Source organism: Scyliorhinus canicula, chromosome 2 (assembly GCF_902713615.1).
Source record: "Scyliorhinus canicula chromosome 2, sScyCan1.1, whole genome shotgun sequence".
In the NCBI taxonomy this organism is placed as follows: Eukaryota; Metazoa; Chordata; class Chondrichthyes; order Carcharhiniformes; family Scyliorhinidae; genus Scyliorhinus; species Scyliorhinus canicula.
The window spans coordinates 20,104,353-20,123,484 of record NC_052147.1 but is presented as its reverse complement, the minus strand read 5'-3'; the positions used below and the strand labels follow the sequence as shown (position 1 = coordinate 20,123,484).

At 45.0% G+C, this 19,132-nt stretch overlaps 1 protein-coding gene across 2 annotated transcripts in view; it reads right to left on the bottom strand.

The window, feature by feature from the left end:
• Positions 1–19,132, bottom strand: part of setd3 (SET domain containing 3, actin histidine methyltransferase) — a 158,324-nt gene that overhangs the window by 24,826 nt on the left and 114,366 nt on the right. For both annotated transcript variants that reach the window (XM_038774669.1, XM_038774660.1), the window contains 3 exons: positions 9,382–9,440; positions 6,515–6,629; positions 3,206–3,280 (listed from right to left, as the gene is read on the bottom strand). In XM_038774669.1, the coding sequence (XP_038630597.1) occupies positions 3,206–3,280; positions 6,515–6,629; positions 9,382–9,440 (249 nt within the window). The remainder of the gene's footprint in view (positions 1–3,205; positions 3,281–6,514; positions 6,630–9,381; positions 9,441–19,132) is intronic.

The following is a 19,132-nucleotide window of genomic DNA, read 5'->3' as shown; positions in this document are numbered from 1 at the left end:
TCATCAGTGTAATCCCATAATTTCAACCCGTTTGCAGCTGTCTAAGCAGCTCAAATTGATGTCAAAAGAGTCAGGCACAAGGCCCAAAGGGTCAATGTCATCCAGATTTTGAGGAAAGGGATGTGATAGAAATCTCCATATGATTGTAAAAGAAAATCCATAAGTAATATGTTGAAATAACGGCAACAATGGGGAGGTATGGAAATTCTGATATTCTTAAAGGAAATGCTTACAATGTACAAACATAAAGACTTCAACAGCCAACTTCTTATTGGCAAAGTTCACATTTGAACCAGGGTATAATCCAAGCTACAATTCACAGTAGGGCTGCACAATCGAGAGGTGTTGTCTTTTATTGCGGATGTTGCACCGAGGCCCCATCTGCCCTCTTAGGTGCAAGTAAAGGGTCTCCTGGCACTATTCGATGAGAAGTGGGGGATCCCTTAACCAACACCGTAAACAAAGTTCTGATGAATGGCCACAAACTGAAACACTGACACTGTTTCTTTCCCCATAGACGCTGAAAGGCCTGTTGAGTATTTGTAGCATTTTCTATTTCCTTATCTAAAGCTGGTGAACTGGTAATGTATTTCATTGCTTTTTGAGAGACCTGGCCATGCTTTGTACAACAGCGACTATGGGCACAATTTTAACTTTGTGCACGTGGTGGGTTTTGAATGAGTTACAATTTCACCAGACATTACAAATGTACTTCACTGGCTGCAAAAGTACTTTGAAACACCCTGTGCTCATGAGAGGAATATAAATGCAAGTTCTTTCTTTTATTTAATGAGCCTGTACTAAATTCCTGTGCATGCTATTTTAAAATGTAAAACTAACAGATTCATGCCTGCGTAAAAATAGCATGCCCAGGAAGGCAATATAAGTAAATTCAGCATTTATACGTGAGCATAATTGTTCTAACCTTAAGAGCAGAAAATTGCTGAGGGTTGGCAAATGGGCTGTTTCAAACTAAAGCGGCTATCACAAATCCAAAGAAATACAGAATTTGTTTTTTTCGGTGATCAATGAAACCAATCATGGGAGGTGGCAGGTGATATGCTACAAATCCAATTCAAATTCAGTGCCAATGCACTGGGCTGTTTCCACTTACAATACTCATGAGTAAGCAAACTAACTGATTCTTGAGAAAGTATAATTTTTACTAATACTGTTATGTTCCTAGTTGTTGTTATAACTGGACAGGAAGATTCCAGAATGGAACCTGGTTTAAAAGACGCAACGTTAACTTAAAAAAATATACATAAAACATGGAGAAACAGAATCGTTAATTAATTTTAAAAACACAAGAAAATAAACATTTAATAAACATGACGTTGGATTATGATGCAGTACTCCTTCACTCTCCCCTTATCTCAACAATTACACTCAGATTTTAAGATTAACACAGATTACAAAGTACATTTTAAACTACAAAGGCCTCATTAACACAGTCCCTTTTAAGCACACAAGATGACTATGGTAAGACACACTTCTCTCTAAACCCAAGTGAATGTCTATAGATTTCCCCTCAAAATCCCCTCAGATAATTCTTATACCGTGAGCCACCTTGTCTCGCTGAACTTCGGCTTCCACACAAGTGATTTCAAATTCGTCTTTCAAGTCACACTTTTAAATTATACATTTCCCTGCGATGCTTCCATCAAGATTTCGCTTACAGGTTTTACACCTTGCCCTTCAGGTTTCTTTTGTCATAAAGGCTTTTACACAAACTCCAAGGTCCAGCCACTGATTTCCATAATTATTTCAAACCAGTCTCCCAAACCAGTAATTTCGCACAACCCCTACTGCAGATTTCTTTCTGGCCTCTCATGATCCACTCCCTTTTCAACTCTGTGATTTTACTGAACAGTAATCTGTTCATGGTTCTCAATTTTTGCTGTTCTGTTAATCCTTGGAAACGTCTCTTCATTTCTCCAGTTTCCTTAACCATTTGTTTTCTTAACCATTACTCCATAGTATGGCTTTTGTTCTAGCAAGGCTGAGAGAGATGTTCCCTCTTTAGCCGTCTACGGACAACTGCTTCTAGCAGAGCTATGAGAGCTGCCTTTTTTTCTCACTACCCATCTGCAACTGCAATCAAATTAGCTACACTGAAACGCAAAGGCTTCTCTACCTTACAAGGCCCCAGTTCCTAAGCAACTACTGCTAGCTTATTTACTCTTCACGACACAGCCCTCTCTAAGCACAATAGAAGCGCAGTTGGAATTGAAACCAACCCCCACATATACAAACACCTTTGTTCAGGCACAGAAACATTAAATTAAACCTACTTAAGACTATACCTTATTTCTAATACAAATAAATATCCCTCAAAACTAGCTTTTTTTCCTAACAATACTTTGCAGTTAATTTAGCAAAGCACACCGATGTTAGCCAGGGTTGCATTGTGTTTGACATTTCCCCTGCTGCCCTGCCCCAGTTTTACATTGTGATTCCTTTCAGTGATATTGCGATTCTTTCAGAATCTGGGTTTGTCACTATCAAGCTTTCATCTCACTATACTTCCACATGGCCTTTCATCCCTTACCAAAGCTTGCTGCGTCTTTGTGTGTTGCAGAAATATTGTAGAAGATAAAGCAGTAGAAATATTGTAGAAGATAAATACTAAAACAATAGCACAATCAAGTATGCATAAACTGTTTGAAAAATTAGATGACCTCATTAATAGGGTTAAAAATAGCAGCAAGTCTCAAAGGAACTGGCTAAATCTTTTACTTAAAAAAAAATTGAAGTCTCAGTCATTCCACTTGTGTAGGATTTGGGGTGTGATTCATTGTATATTACCCATCAGCTAAAAATAGGACAATGTGCACTCTCTCTCCTCAAATAAGTCTACAAAGGAGTAAAGATGTTCCTGCCTTGATAGCATATTACATTACATAGAATTTACATCACTGAAATAGGTCAACGGGCCAACTGCTCTATGCTGGCGTTTATGTTTCATGGGAGCCCCTTCTCACTCTACTTCATCTAATCCTATCTACATATCCGTCTTAAAATAGAACAGGATTCCCAATTGTCATCCGTGAACACATAGCACTACTTCTGTTGGGAAGATTACTTCACTGAAATACCTGTTTCCCTTGGGGTTTTAAAAAATTAAATGTCATTACAATAACAAAATAATGTTAATGTTTACAAAACCTCTCGGAAGCATGAAACCAATAACTTTCTTCCTTACCTGATCTTCAGCTTTATAATCCTGTAAAGCAACACATTCACACCTGTCATCCTCCAGGTTGTACCCAGTTGTGATCTACAAAGAGGAGGGCTGAAGGTTAAGATAGTCCTATAACTAAGTGGCACCAAGTTTCCAGGTCCGAATTTGGGACTTTTTGGAGATACAAATTGAATTTAGGGAATACTTTATAATCTCCCGTCCGGGAGCGGGGGTGGGGAGGCTGTCATTTCACCTGGCAGCGTTGAATTTTAGGTATCTGGAGGCGCAGGTAACCCGGGATTGGGCACGGCTTCGGAAGTTTAATTTCACTAGCCTGATTGGGTGGGTGAAGGTAGACTTGCAGAGGTGAGACAATCTCTCTCTGTTGTTGGCGGGCTGGGTACAGACAGTAAAGATGAATGTTTTGCCGCAATTCTTGTTCTTGGTTCAATGCCTGCGGTCTTTTTGCACAAGGTGTTTTTTAGGGGGGTGGACAGGCTGATCTCCTTATTTGTTTGGGTGGGAAAGGTGCCTAGAATTAAGAAGGTGATGCTGCAGAGGGGACGCCTCCCAAACTTGATATATTATTATTGGGCGGCAAATGCAGAAAAGATTCGGGAGGCTTTGTGGGTGAGGATGGAGGTGGGTTCTTGCAGGGGGTCAGCGTTGTGGGCACTGGCAACGGCTCCCGATGGCCCCAGGGAAGTATTTGATGAGCCCAGTGGTGGTGGCCATGTTGAAGATCTGGAGGCAGCATTTTAGGTTGGGTCACAATTATTTCAAACCAGTTTTCCAAACCAGTAATTTCTTACAAACCGTACTGCAGATATCATTTTGGCCCCTCTTCATCCAATGCTTTTCCAACTCTGTGATTTTATTGAACAGCAATCTGTTCATAGTTCTCAGTTTCTGCTCTTCTGTTAACTCTTGGAAACCTCTCATAATTTCCCAACTAGAGGAATCATTGAGGATTAAGGAAATTAAGGATCTGTTACTGCGAGGGCGATTTGCGATTTTGGAGGAGCTGGGCGAGATGTTGGGCTCGGGCGGAGTGAAGGTTTCAGGTATATTCAGGTGCAGGACTTTGCGAGGAAGATCGGAAACACATGCCTCCTTGTTGCTGGAGGCGATGCCGTCAGCAGGGCGGTTGGAGATGGGCTTGTCTCGGCGATTTATGCGAGGAGTTTGGAGGAGGTGTCCACGGAGGGGGTTAAGGTGAATGGGAGGAAGACTTTGGGGATGGCGCTGGAGGAAGGACTTTGGTGCGAGGTGCTGTGGAGGGTAAATGCCTCAATCTTTTGGTGAGGCTGGGGCTGAAACAGCTGAAGCTAATGTATAGGGCAGACCTTACAAAGTCTAGGATGAGCCAGCTGTTTGAGGGGTGGAGGGTGTCTGTGAGCGATGTGGGAGGGGCCCTGCAAACCATGTTCATATGTTTTGGATCTGCCCGAAGTTGGAATGGTTTTGGAGGATGGTGTGTTCAGCACCATTTCAGAGGTCTTACATATGGACAAGGAGCCTGGTCTCTCCTAGGAGCCATACTCGGGCTATCTGACCAGCCGGAGCTCAAGGCAAGCGCTGGGCAGATGTTTTAGCCTTCGCCTCGCTGATTGCTCGAAGGTGGGTCTTGTTGGGCAGCACGTTGGCACAGTGGTTAGCACTGTGGCCTCACAGTGGCAGTGTCTCAAGTTTGATTCCCGCTGGGTCACTGTCTGTGCGGAGTCTGCACGTTCTCCCTATGCCTGCATGGGTTTCTTCCAGGTGCTCCAGTTTCCTCCCACAAGTCCCAAAAGATGTGCTGTTAGGTAATTTGGACATTCTGAATTCTCCCTCTGTGTACCCGAACAGGCACCGGAGTGTGGTGATTAGGGGATTTTCACAGTAACTTCATTGCAGTGTTAATGTAAGCCTACTTGTGACAATAAAGATTATTGTTATTATTATTGGGTGGAGGTCAGCTTCTCCACCCTGTGCCTCGGTTTGGCTGCGAAACGTGCTGGAGTTTTTGACCCTGGAAAAAGTGAAGTTTGCTCCAAAGGGGGGAGGGCAAGCGATGGGTTCTACAATTGTTGGGGTTTCTTTATCATGCATTTTGGGGAGTTGGTTACAGTTGATGTTGTGAGAGGAGAGGGGTGAGGGGGTTTGTGGGGCTGTTGAAATTGTAAAAATGCTGAAAGTGTGTGGAATAAAAAAAACTTTTAAAAAAGAGTTTCCAGGTATGAAATGTCCTCGGGTGTAAACAAAATCAGTCTATGTAAAACAGTAGCTTTAAGCAAAGGTGGAAATTTCCTCTCGTCCTTTGTAAGGTAAAATACATAAGAGTTTACACATTCAGAGGACAAAACTACATTTGTTGCACTCTCAAGTCCTTGTTCATGTTAGCCGTCTATCATCCAATCATAAGGAACGCTGCTTCTCCATACCAAGAAACGGTATAAGAAAATAACTTTCACTATTATGTAATGAACAGATGGGCATTTAAGGGCACAGTGTGCCTTGTTTGGAGTTTGTACTTGCATAACTATCCCCACAAATAGATCTATTCGTGCTCACCATCACCCAAGATATTTTGCAGGACTGATCACCACCCCTGGCTATCCTCTAATAGTTTATCTGCATTAACCCTTCTCACACAATAGAAGTGTATCAGTTGGTCAACTTCCAACTTGACATAGGAGCAGGAGCAGGCTATTCGGCCCCTGAAGCCTGCTGCAGCATTTGAGCAGATGATGGCTGATCTATATCTGAGCTCCATCTATCCATGATGCCCTGAGCTTAAATAAATACGAGCGACCTTGGTCTTAAAAGCTCACATTGTTTCATCAATCACAGCTTTTGGGAGTCAGAATTCCAGATTGCTGATACCCTTTAAGTGCTTCCTGATTGATTAACATACTGAATGGCCTAGCCCGAATTTTAAGATTATGTCGGCCAGTCTGGAGTGGCCCATGAGAGGAAATGCCTTTTCTATATCTACGCTACTGACTCCGTGAGAAGCGACTCACTCGTATCCATTAAAAGACATCACAGTTGAGATTGAACAACTGTTTCATCGCAAGTCACAACAACACAAGCAGCGGCTGTGGGGAAGTCTGTAGCCCAGGTCATTCTGCAACCTAGCTAGTCTGCATTGCTGCAGGAAGCACCTTGAGCTCCAAGACCTAACAGCCAGGCAACTATTTTAATGTTGTTTGAAAAGACAAGGCGTAAACTGCTTTGTCACTGGGCTACTTGCTGGAAACAACAGAACCATAAGGGCAGATCGCTCAAATTACTTTAAGTGACGCAGACTAAAGTCCCTTACAGGGTATAAGTGGATGTTTCACTCACCAAGCCATTGGTATGGTTACACATATCCCACAGAGGTATAAGGGCCAAAGTGACCCGGGAACCATCTTCAGTTGGAATTTGGTTCTGGCGAGTCATGACAGAAGAGACAGCCCATCTGCAATGCAACAGAAAAATGAAACCGTTATGAAATTGGAAAGTAAGTTGATATTTTCAAGTTCAAGAATATGGGGCTGAATTTTACACTTCCCACCAGTAGGTTTCTCCCCCCACCAGCAGGTTTACAAGCGGGGACACGTAAAATCCAGTGGGGGCCTTTCCACCGCCTAACTTTACGCTCATGATGGTCTAAAAAATGTTACAGGGAGCAGTCGGGAGGTTTTGGAGTCATCCTGGCCTGGCTGGTACTTTACCCACAGTGAGGCAGTCCAGACAATGCGGGAAGCCTGGCAGGTTCAGCTGCGTAGCCTGGTATTGTACAAGGGGAGGGGGAAACAACATCCTTTGCAGGTTCCCTCGGTCTAATTGGAGTGCCCCTTATAACCCACCACCCCTAGACTCCTGAACTTGCCCAGCTCTCAGCAAGACCCCCAACTTGCTTGGCCTCTTCAGTATCGGAGACTGTCTGTAGTTCCAACAGTCGCCACCACTTCCAGCTGGCTCTGCTGAGACGACTGAGCTGTTAGCCAACTGATTGACCGACTTGCTCCCGAGATAAGAACGCGAGTGTCACCATACAGCAATGAATGCTGCTCCCCTAGTTAAATTGCTGCGGGCCAGTTCTCGGGATCAATGCTGGGCTCTCCGGTGGGGCAGGTGGTGGTGTGGGAATGTGGGAAAGTAGGACTGTGGCACCCTGTAATATCCAGGCCATGGTGCAATGCTTGCATAAATTTGAGTGCCCCAAAGACCAAGCCGCCATTCTTCTTTTAAAGCACCCAAAGAAAAAAATGTTCTTCAAGCATTCTTTCATTTTCCCAATCTTACTACTGCTTCCCAGTGCTGATTCAGCATCTTCCTCTATCCCTTGGAGAGCATGTATCATCACATGTGGGAAGTTATACGCAACATATGTCAGTTTATATACCCTATCAGAGAATGTTCACCAGTCATCTTTCAGCCATCAAATCTCAGAGAAGGTTCACACAACACACAACTAAACGTGTAATCAAACCCCTGCAACTCAACGGTGTTAGGTTAATGTCTCCTTTAATTCTGTGACTGAAGGTGCTGGTGATGACAAACTCTTAGGTTATGAACCAGACTACAGACTTTATAAAGCAGTTCTAAACTATTCGTATCTACAACATGCTGTTCATTGAAGTCTACAAGCGCAGTGAGAAGAGATAAGACTCTACCTAGGACGGAGATGAAGAGCATTTTGTAATCGAGAGGCTTGTGAATTTTTGGAATTCTTGAAACTCCAGAAGGCTTGTACACATTCAGCCATCGAGTATACTCAAAACAGAGATGGACAGATTTTTGGACACCACAGGAATCAAGGGATATATGGACGGAAAAGTGAAGTGAGGTGGAAGATTAGTCATAATCTTACTGAATGAGAAAGCAGGCTGGGGGGGGGGGGGGGGGGGGGGGCATGTTCTATTGATAATAAAAACAGAAAATGTTGGAAACATTTAGCATGTCAGGTAGCATCTGTGGAGTGAGAAACAGAGTTTCAGATCATGACTTTTCATCAGAACAGCCTGAAACATTAGCACTGTTTCTCTCTCCACAGATTCTTTCAGACTTCCAGCATCCACTGTTTTGTTTCTGGACTCCTGCTACTTTGTACTTTGTGCACAAAAGTATATTTAGGATGTGCCTGTGCCATCACTGGTTCTCTGCCAAATCTCTATGCTTGCCTGTGTTTCACAAACATCAAACCCGACCGTTGTTGTAGTGGGAACACCGCATGTACATCAGACCCATGCAAGGTAAAGAGAGACATGAAGAATAAATCCAAAGATAATTGTACTCAGATCAGAATTAAGAGTTCAACATAACATTAGTGGAGGCCTTATTCAGACCCTTGCAGGTACAATTGTTTTGATCTTGTTTGATCGGTCTTCAAAGAAAGGCTCGCTCACCCTCACCTCCAGTCCTCCCACCCTCACCCTCCTGCAAATCCAGTCCTCCCACCCCACCCTCCTGCACATTCAGCCTCCACGATAAAGTCCGTTTTTATTTTAAGGGATAGCTACTGGAAATTAAATCGTCATTCAACAGCAAGAAGGAAATGCGGATTAAAAGTTTGAAATCAATCTATTTTCAAGAGTAGCCCTTCGGAGGTTTAGTTTTCAGGACGGTCTTGGAATCTCCAGGAATTAAAGATTAATTTGCTGCTGTGAGAACTACTGTAGGAAATTTCGAAGGATATTAAAGAAAAGGTGCACCCTTACCCAATTTTGATCAGTTTTTAAAATTAGTTATGAAGTATTAACTTAGTGCAACAGTTGGAAGCTGGAGTTTGAGTGATGAAAATTCACTGACAGAAAGACGAAAGTGATATGTCCACTTGCATTACTTACTAACGTCAGTGGATGGTCGGCAAATCAATCGAGTCTTCAGTAAGCAAATTTTAGGTACGTTTCTCAACACATCGAACAAAAAGCTATACTTGGATAAAGTACTTTGGGATTGTTGTCTTTGAAAAATGCTGTATTTCAATCCCTCATTCTTAAGAGTGTTTAAGTCAGCACATTTTGGATCTTGCTCGTTGCCTGATGAGTCACCTTTGATGAAGCAGATGGATTGCAAGTACAGTGGGGTTCCCATTATTAAAATGAGGCACTAACTTTATGCACAGGCTGCTGCAGAGCTCGTTTCACAACACTATTTCACTAGGGGAAAAAAAATAGAACTTTCCTTTCCTAAATTCTCTCTCACATTTTCTTTTAAATACCAACCTGTAATCGTCAAACGTGAAGGATTCCTTCAAGGGCAGTTTGCTAGCATTTGGATGGGTCTAAGAATAAAGAGGTGAAAGTATAGGGAAAAGTGGGAGTGGGGAGGAAGGGGGAAAGAGATGGAGAAGGAGCAAACAAACAGGAGAATGGGAAAGAGAAAAAAAAAACACAAGTCAGTCAGCAGAATTTCATTACTTAGCAGCCTAACAGATACTAACAAGAGCCAAATGAAGCAAGAGGAGTCCAGCCGAGCTACGGCAGGTCCATCATGCCATAATGCTCCCATACATCACTGTCAACTTAATTTGTTGTGCCCAGCAGCTGTCATAAATCTGCTCCATCAACTCCTGCAAGCAGAACCCACCAGCAATACAAAATAAAACTTAGGGCCTGTGACAGTAACGCAATCTGCTGCCAACAAGTCCTTCATCAGCCTACCGAATGTCACCTCTTTTCCAAAAACGTTCACTTGTTGACACTGGCAGGGGCCCGGGAGACGGATTTTTTTTTTTTATGGACTGGGAGCCTTTCCTTGCACTGCGCTCTGATGCAGTGCTACTGTCAGTGGCAGTCTATGTAGCGTGCAATTTCTTCCTTGATGCATTAGCATCAGAAGTTGGGGTAATTCATCATTTCTCTCAATAGTAGATTGGTTGGCATCAGGAGTACAGTAGTGGTGAGGGGAGGTTAGGGGAGGGGGAGGGGGGGGGGGGGGGGGGGGGGAGAAGAGAAGACTCAGGTTTAAGTAGCTGCACCGCAAATCAATTATACAACAAAAGCCAGCACAGATAATGCAGTTTTGGCCAAACTGGAGATCACAAAAGACTGCTAATTAGATGCTAGCTCTACTGTGCTTTAATGTTGGGGGGGGGGGGGGGGGGGAGGAGAGAAACCTGTCTCCGCTTTCTTCATAGGACAGGAGTATTAAAGGCAAGATGCTTCTGAAATACGAGTAATAATATCCACTTTTTAACCATTGCATAAAGACAAGATCGAAATAAGCCTGGCTCTTCTGTATTTCCTTCTTCGAATGATGATTGTACACAATTTCAAGTGAGTTGAGAGAAAATTAATGCATCTATGTGCCAGATTCATTTGGCAACAACCCTCATGGTGAAACATTTATTCAATCTGATTTAAGCAGTTTATTTGACGACTACTTGTATGCTTAGCCGAATAAAAGTAAATGTTATTTTAGCTGCTATAAACTTCTGTTTCCACTCAAATGTGGTGGAAAAGGCACATGGTGCCTGTGTACACAAGTCAGGGGCTACTTCACCAGCCCACACGTAACATGATTATGGAACTAAAATTGCTCCAAGTGGCTTTTCTATCTGCTGTGGAGTGGCTCAGAGTCAGAATGTGGACGAGGAAGAATTTGATACATGATTCAAGTTTTTCATATTTCTGGAATACAATCTGGCAATTTCACTCAGGCACACTATAAGGTTCACGTGAGAAATGCACAGAAATGGTGTAATAGGTATGGCCCGCAAGTATTGGGGGTAAAATACACTGGACAGGCAGCAAAAAGCGTTCTGCCTATTCTGCCTGTACCCCACCGACCCTGTATGTCAGACTTGGGAGCAGGAAATGCACGTTAAAAATGGAAAAGTGCTCCATTCTTTAGCATTGGCTTCTTGCACCTCCTATCAACAGAACAATTAACAAACTCTACAACAGAAACTATTAATGCTATAACACAATAAGATAGCTGTTGCAAGGAAAAACTTTGTAACTATATCATAAGATAAGAAATAAGAGTAGTACACTGTTTAGTCCCTCGAGCCAGCTCCACTATTCAATAGGTTCATGGTGGATCAGAGAGTGGACTAAATTCCACTTAACTGCCTGCTCTCCATATTCCTCAACTCCCTCGTAATTCAGGAATCTGACTTATTTCACCTTGGAATATATTTAATGGCCTGGCCTCCACTATTCTCTATGGAAGAGGTCAAAACACTAACGACCCTCAGGAGAAATTCCTCCTCATCTCTGCCTTAAATGGGAGAGCCTTATTTTTAGACCATGCCCCCCTAATTCTAGACACCCCAATGTGGGAAAACATCCTCTATCAAGCCCCCTCAGAAATTAAACGTTTCAATAGGATCACATCTTTCTTCTAAACTGCAATGGGTACAGTCCCAACTAGCTCAATATTCTCCACCAGAAAAACCTCTTCACCCCAGGAATTAACTTCCTCTGAACTGCTTCGATTTCAAGCACAAGCGTTTCTCATTTAAGGGGCTTTCATTCTAGTGCAGCTGGTAAATTAGGGCGTTTCCCCAATAGGGCTGCCATTATATCATTCTTAATGGGGTTACTGAGCATGTTAGTTTTATTCAAAAGATTAACTGCGATTCCCTCCTCCAACACTTCCGTCTGCATTTTCGCGCCCGCCTCTTCCCTACCCCCGGCCCTCATACTTGCCTCATTCCACCCCCCGCCCCTCCTGCTCGCCTCTTCCCTCCCCCGGCCCTCCCGCTCACCTCTTCCCTCGTCCAGCCCTCCCATTCGCTTCTTCCCTCCCCCAGCCCTCCCGCTCGCTTCTTCCCTCGCCACGGCCCTCCCGCTCGCTTCTTCCCTCCCCCGGCCCTCCCGCTCGCCACTTCCCTCGCCCTGGCCCTCCCGCCTCTTCCCTCGCCCTGGCCCTCCCGCTCGCCTCTTCCCTCGCCCTGGCCCTCCCGCTCGCCTCTTCCCTCGCCCTGGCCCTCCCGCTCGCCTCTTCCCCCGCCCCGGCCCTCACACGCCTCTTTCCTCCCCTGGCCCTCCAGCTTGCCTCTTCCCTCCCCCGGCCCTAACGCTCGCCTCTTCCCTCGCCATGGCCCTCCCGCTCACCTCTTCCCTCCCCCGGCCCTAACGCTCGCCTCTTCGCTCGCCCCGGCCCTCCCACTCGACTCATTCCATCCGCCGGCCCTCCCGCTCGCCTCTTCCCTCGCCCCGGCCCTCCCACTCGCCTCATTCCACCCCCCCGCCCCTCCCGCTCACATCTTCCCTCGCCATGGCCCTCCCACTCGCCTCTTCCCTCGCCCCAGCCCTCCTGCTCGCTTCTTCCCTCGCCCCGGCCCTCCCACTCGCCTCTTCCCTCCACCGGCCCTCCCGCTGGCCACTTCCTCCCCGGCCCTCCCGTTCGCTTCTTCCCTCCGCCGGCCCTCACACTCGCCTCTTCCCTCACCATGGCCCTCACATTCGCCTCTTCCCTCGCCCCGGCCCTCCCACTCTCCTCTTCCCTCGCCCCGGCCCTCCCACTCGCCTCATTCCACCACCGCCCCTCCCGCTCGCCTCTTCCCTTGCCCCAGCCCTCCCACTCGGCTCTTCCCTTCCCTGGCCCTCCCACTCGCCTCTTCCCTCGCCCCATGCCCTCCCGACTCTTCCCTCCTCCGCCCCTCCAGCTCGCCTCTTCCCGTCCCCAGCCCTCCCGCTCGCTTCTTCACTCGCCCAGCCCTCCAGCTCGCTTCTTCCCTCGCCCCAGCCCTCCCGCTCACTTCTTCCCTCGCCCCAGCCCTCCAGCTCGCTTCTTCCCTCGCCCCAGCCCTCCCACTCGTCTCTTCCCTCCCCCGGCCCTCTCGCTGGCCACATCCCTCCCCCGGCCCTCTCGCTCGCTTCTTCCCTCCCCCGGCCCTCCAGCTCGTTGCTTCCCTCCCCCGGCCCTCCCGCTCGCCTCTTCCCTCCCCCAGCCCTCCCGCTCGCCTCTTCCCTCCCCCAGCCCTCCAGCTCGCTTCTTCTCTCCCCAGCCCTCCCGCACGCCTCTTCCCTCCTCCGTCCCTCCCACTTGCCTCTTCTCTTTCCCGGCCCTCCAGCTCGCCTATTTCCTCCTCCGCCCCTCCCGCTTGCCTCTTCCCTCCTCCGCCCCTCCCGCTTGCCTCTTCCCTCTCCCGGCCCTCCTGCTCACCTATTCCCTCCTCCTGCCCTCGCGCTCGCCTATTCCCTCCCTCGGCCCTCCCGTTCACCTCTTCCCTCCCCCTGCTCTTCTCTCTCAACATTCCCGCTCGCCTCTCATCTCCCTTCCCCCAACCCTCCCGCTCACCTCCCCTTTTCCGACCCTCCCGCTTGCCGCCTCCAGCCCTCCCACCTGCTGCTTACCTCCCCCGCCCGCCTCGTCCCTTCCCCGGCCCTCCCTGCCTCTTCCCTTCCCTAGCCCTCATGCACACTCTTTTCCTCCCCCGACCCTCATGCTGACCTCTTTCCTTCCCCAACCCTCCTGCTCAGCTCTTCCGTCCCCAGACCCTCTTGCTCACGTCTTCCTTCCCCCAACTCTCCAGCTTGCCTCCCCACCCTTCCATTTGCAACTTCCACTACAACCCCCCCCCTGTTGCTTCCCTGACTGACTCTCCAGCTTGGGGACTCTCCCCGAACCCTCACTCACAGCAAACGTTTGGGAGAGGGAAGTAGTGTATATGAGGATTAGCAAATGGAAAGGTCAATGCGGGAAGTGAAAAAAGTGAGACACGGTGATTCGAGAGAGGAGGACAAGCGGCGAGTTGGGAGAATCAGGAAGGAACCCAAGCCTTTCCTTTTCCTGTTGTAGCTGAACCAAATTGCATGATGGAAAATTTGGTCAAGTATTACAATAAAAAGTGAGCAGTGATGGAAATCACTGTCCAGACATAAGACCTACCGTGGTGAACTACATGAGAAGTTATAAGCAAAAAATAACAACTTTGCAGCAAAAAGGAGGAAAAGACGTTGAAACCAAACAGCCACAGATCTTTGTGGTTGCAGACGTTAAGGTGGGAAACTGCAACTGGAACATGAAACAGATTTAGGGCAACATTTAATGGAGGCAACAGGGGTCTCAGCCATCAGCTGGTCAAACTGCTGCTGGGTTAATATAATTGGTGGTTATGAAGAGACCCTTAAGTGGTGTTAATTGGCCACTTACAGGCCCAAAATGACAGTGAGGTAGGAAAGCCGACCATGGACCTTCCCATGGGGTGGAGGCAAAATGGAGACCCCGCCCACCTGATTAAATGCCAACCCCCCCCCCCCTCCCCTCCCCTCCCCCACTCATGGGAGAGGCAATTAAATTTGCCCTTCGTTTCAGAACAAGTTCGACAGCTGAATGAATGCCCTACTCCTCAACATGGCAAACCTAACTGCAACTAAATCAATAGTGATGCTACGGCGTAAATCTGATTTAAAAACTATTTTGTCTGCCTGTGGTAGGAGTTGCTAAATAAAGCACTGGCAGTGCATTACTGGGTCTGTTTAGGAGTATGAAATACCCATTATGAATCTGAAGAGAACCCCCACAAACGAAACAAACCTATTAACTCAGCATTATGGTGCCATATACAAAAGAGTTATCTAGCAGTGATTACAAGGCAGCAATCTAATCAAGGTGCCCAGATAACATTGTGGACTGCCAGAGCGTAGCTCAAGCAGTTTATTACATTCATCTGAAGCCACAAGATTAAATTATTTGGAACATGAAGGAACCAACCAAGCAACCTGCAGTTATAGAACCCCTCTCATGTAGTAATGTAGAAAGAGATGCGTTTGTGGACAAGCAAGTTCCCACAAACAGCAAAGGACCAGCAATCAGAACTTCTATTTTTGGCCAGGATAACTCCTAGTTTAAAAAAAGGTCAGCGGGATCTTTTATATCCACCTGAAGTGACTGAGCTTTGAGTTAACTCCTCATTCGAAAGGCAGCACCTCCAACAGTGCAGCACCCCTCACTGCTGGACTGAAATATCAGCCTAGATAATACGCTCAAATAATGCAGTTACAGTTTGTTAGGAAAACAAAGGTAGTTTTAAGGGATTTATATCTGTATTTTTTTTATATAATTGTTTTTTGTCACAAGTAGGCTTCAATGAAGTTACTGTGAAAAGCCCCTAGTGAGGTGAGTATTGGTAAACATTATAAATAAGGCATAGTTTTAAGTGGGTTTAATTTAATGTTTCAGTGCCTGAAAGGGTAAAACCTATAGTCAGATCCATGCTGAACAAGGATGTTTGTATGTGTGGGTGTTGGCTAAGTTCCCACTGTGTTTCTATTGTGCTTGGATGGGGCTACAGCGTGGAGAATAAATAGGCCAGCAGAGGTATGTGGCCGTTGCTTGGGGGGTTTTATCAAGTGGAGACGCTGTTAAATTTTAGTTTCAGGTGAATTTGGGGGCAGTTGGAGGCAGGACCTTGGAGAGTGATCATCGTTTAACTCTGCCAGAAGAAAGATTGGACAGAATGGGGGCTGCCACGAGGCAGCCAGGAAATTGGGACAGAAAAAAAGTTTAAGATGATTGGAGTTAAGTAGACAGAGACCAAGATATGGCTCAGAAGAATTCAAGGGAGAGTAAACCAAGTGTTCTGAGACAAATGCAATAACCAGATTTAAAAGTGGGACAACAGCCTTCAAAAGGTAAATCCAACATCTGATGCCATTTTATTGCAGTCTGGGAATCGAGGATTAAAGCAATTGTGAACAATTCACACAGCAATCAAGACAAAGAAATCCTAATGGGGTTGGTGTAAAATCCTGGACTGGATTCTCTGTTAAAAGTAGAGCGGAAGCTTTGTTTACAAGTGTCATTTGGAAAAACTGGTCAGGATTTGGAAATGCAAACTGCAAGCATAATTATGAGAGGCTTTAAAGTTTGTGTTTGGGAGTGGAGTTTGGAAACTTTCATATAACAATCATCTGGGGGAATTCTGAGGAGACATTCACAAACATTCACTTGGGGATCAGAGTGGACAGTTTATTTGCCCACAGTCATCTTGTGTGCATCAAAGGGACCATGTGTTAATGAGACCATTGTAGATTAATTTGTACTTTGTAATCCGTGTTAATCCTAAAGCCTGTGCGTAATTGTTAAACTAAGGGGAGAGTAAAGGGGTATGATATAATAATCCAAATGTTCATGTTTAATTAAAGTTTCTTTACTGTTGGTAAAACTAACCAACAGTCCTGTGACTCTGGTCCTCCACGTGTTATTTTTTAAAAAGTAAAAGTTACGGTCTTTTGGGCCAGCGTTCCATTCTGCGGTCTTCTCACCCAGTTATAACATCAACTGGAATCGTAAAAAGTTATTCAATTAACTCCAAAGTACCATATTCTAATCTAAAACATATACTATTAATTTTCTTCATGGAGATTATTTAGATTTCGACCTATTATTGTACTAGCAGCAGTCAGCAATGTAAAAGTTGACTTCCAGTGTGTTGCTCACCGTTTATTTCCTGTGGACAAGTAAAGGATTCCATATCCCAACATTAATACTTCAAATGTAAGAGGAATTAATTTCCACTCAATTGTCAGGAAATGTTTGGGCAAGTATGCTGTAGCCAAGAGTTTCGGCTTCGGGCACAATTGGCGTACAAACTATGCTAGCTTTCAGAAGTGTTTCTTTTTTAGCTCAAAATTTCAGGTCATGACATTTGCACACTGCCAAAAGTAAAATTTTCCATGATTCAATATGGGGAGGGGGTGTCCAGTTTTGTGGGCAGGGCTTCCTACGCAGTGGTTTTAAACCAGCACCAAAGATCGCGGAATCTTGATTTGCACCGGATATAATTTGCGCTAAATGTTCCATGATCGTTAGCATCGATTTGACCAATTTCAGACAAATTGCATTTAAAAATAAAAGTGCTACCCAGCAGAGACTCACCTCTGTAACCTGTGTGGGCTATTAAAAATTACCGGTACACTTTAATTTCTTCATTTTAGTAAGGATCAGTTTAAGGGTTTAACCACACAGTGAAGTGTTAACAGCAAAGCACTGAAGGCTGAAGTACCACTGGAACATTCAGGATGAGGATATGAACAGTGACATTTCAATAAAGCTTTGTCCTTTCACCCATGCAGCTGACATTAGATCAATTTTGACAAATCTGTGCCAACTCTCGCCTCCAGTTCAATTCGCACTCTAGAAACTTCAACACAAAATCTGTAGTTCAGTGCAGTACGGAGGGAGTGCTGCCTTGTTGGAGGTGCCATCTTTCAGCTGAGATGCCAAATGGATGCACCACCTTCCTGTGCAGGTGGATGTAAAATGCCAAATACCAGTACTCAAAAAGGAGCAGTTAAGTGTTCAACATTTAACCCTTGCGCCAACACCTTTCAAAAGCTTACCTGTTTGTTAATCTCATTTTCAGTATGTAGGACATTGCGATATACAAATTAGCAAAATGTTTCCCTAGATCACAACAGCAATTATGTTTCTGAAGGACTTCATTGACTAAGAGGTGCTTTGGGATATACTGAAGATGTATCTATATAATTGCGCACTTTCCTCTTTCTTAAAATACCTGTATGTGCACCGCAAGAAAGAAACAACTGCCTGGTCAGTATACATTGCAAAGGGCAAAGGTGTAAAGATTCCATGCTGTTTAATCTTTAATTCGGATGGAAATTTTCTACCCTCTTCAGCTCTACGTCATGCACAATTCTCTAAACAAGAGGACAGCTGCTCTGCACCCAGACTTCAGTCATCGGTGTTGTACGTTCAACTATTTGGAGATGTACCTGGGCCCAGGTTGCACCCCTCCAGGGAAATGTTTCATTATTTTCCTTTCATTTCTTTCATGCCCTCTATGACCTCCGGACATAACAAAGCACTTAAAACAGCCATTAAAAGTACTTTAATCACTCTTGTAAAATAGGAAACATGGCAGTCAATTTTCACACAGCAAACTCCACTCAACAAAAAGCCCATTACGGGCCTATGCTGCTGTTTAGGGGGCAAGGGCAGCAGGATCATTCTTGGCCACATCGACAGTCAAGGGCTCATCCGCAAACAATAGCCATAGGTACTGGAGAGTGACAATGGAACTGAATACCAGCAATGAATCGACACCTTTGGATGAAAGAGCTCAAGAAAAATCAAAGAAATGGGGTGGGGCAGGGGAAGGCATTGCCGTTTATGGAAAAAGAAAAACACAGTATCATAAACCATAGCCTTTTTTTTTGTTCCATGAAAGATGCCTGCTCTCAGCATCAAGGCAGCAGCATGTATTAACAGGCAGCTGGCTTCAATAAAACCCCCAGCTTGAATGTTAGACAAGTCTATCGGCTTTCAATGTCGACTGCATTATAAAGAGGAGAAAATAATTACAGCCGACCAAATCCCTCAGATATATACTGACGGATACTAAAGTAGTTCCATGTAGAAGCCCATTTTTGTTGACTCCTGCGCTCATGAGGACACTGTCACAAAATAACTACTAGTCTGGTAATAAAAAGTAAATCTGCTTTTATTCTATACTGACTTATTCTATACTTTTCAACAAAAAATGCTAGGGGTATTGATTGTACTGCTTCAGATTAATATTGCAACTTTTCCTTTTTAAATGAATCCCAAGTTTAAACACTTTACCATTTTTCAATTATCAGTAATTTATAATAACACAACCTTGGTGCCGAGAAAGATTAAAATTGCAAGAGTTCAGTGGGTTCAAATATTTGTAAAATCATATTTCTTCAGAGAAAAGAAAAGGTTAAATTAATTTCTTATTGATCTTATCTCTCTGTAAGAACATTATGTTTATTGCTATGGGGTAAAAAAAAAATCAATTTTATATTAAAAAAAAGTTCCAAGATTCACTATAGTCCGCCAATGCTATTTTGCAATATTGCACAACATGCAAGTAAGTGGCACCATCTGCTGGCAATTTGAAGTTCTGCAACCAAATGAATCCTTTACATGCCGGCTGTCTTTTTGCAAACTTGGTCCATGTACTTCACAATTAAGCTGCGATTTGATTTGGAATCGGTCAGCAGAGGGCTTTGGGGTTGGCGGTCTCATACTAAT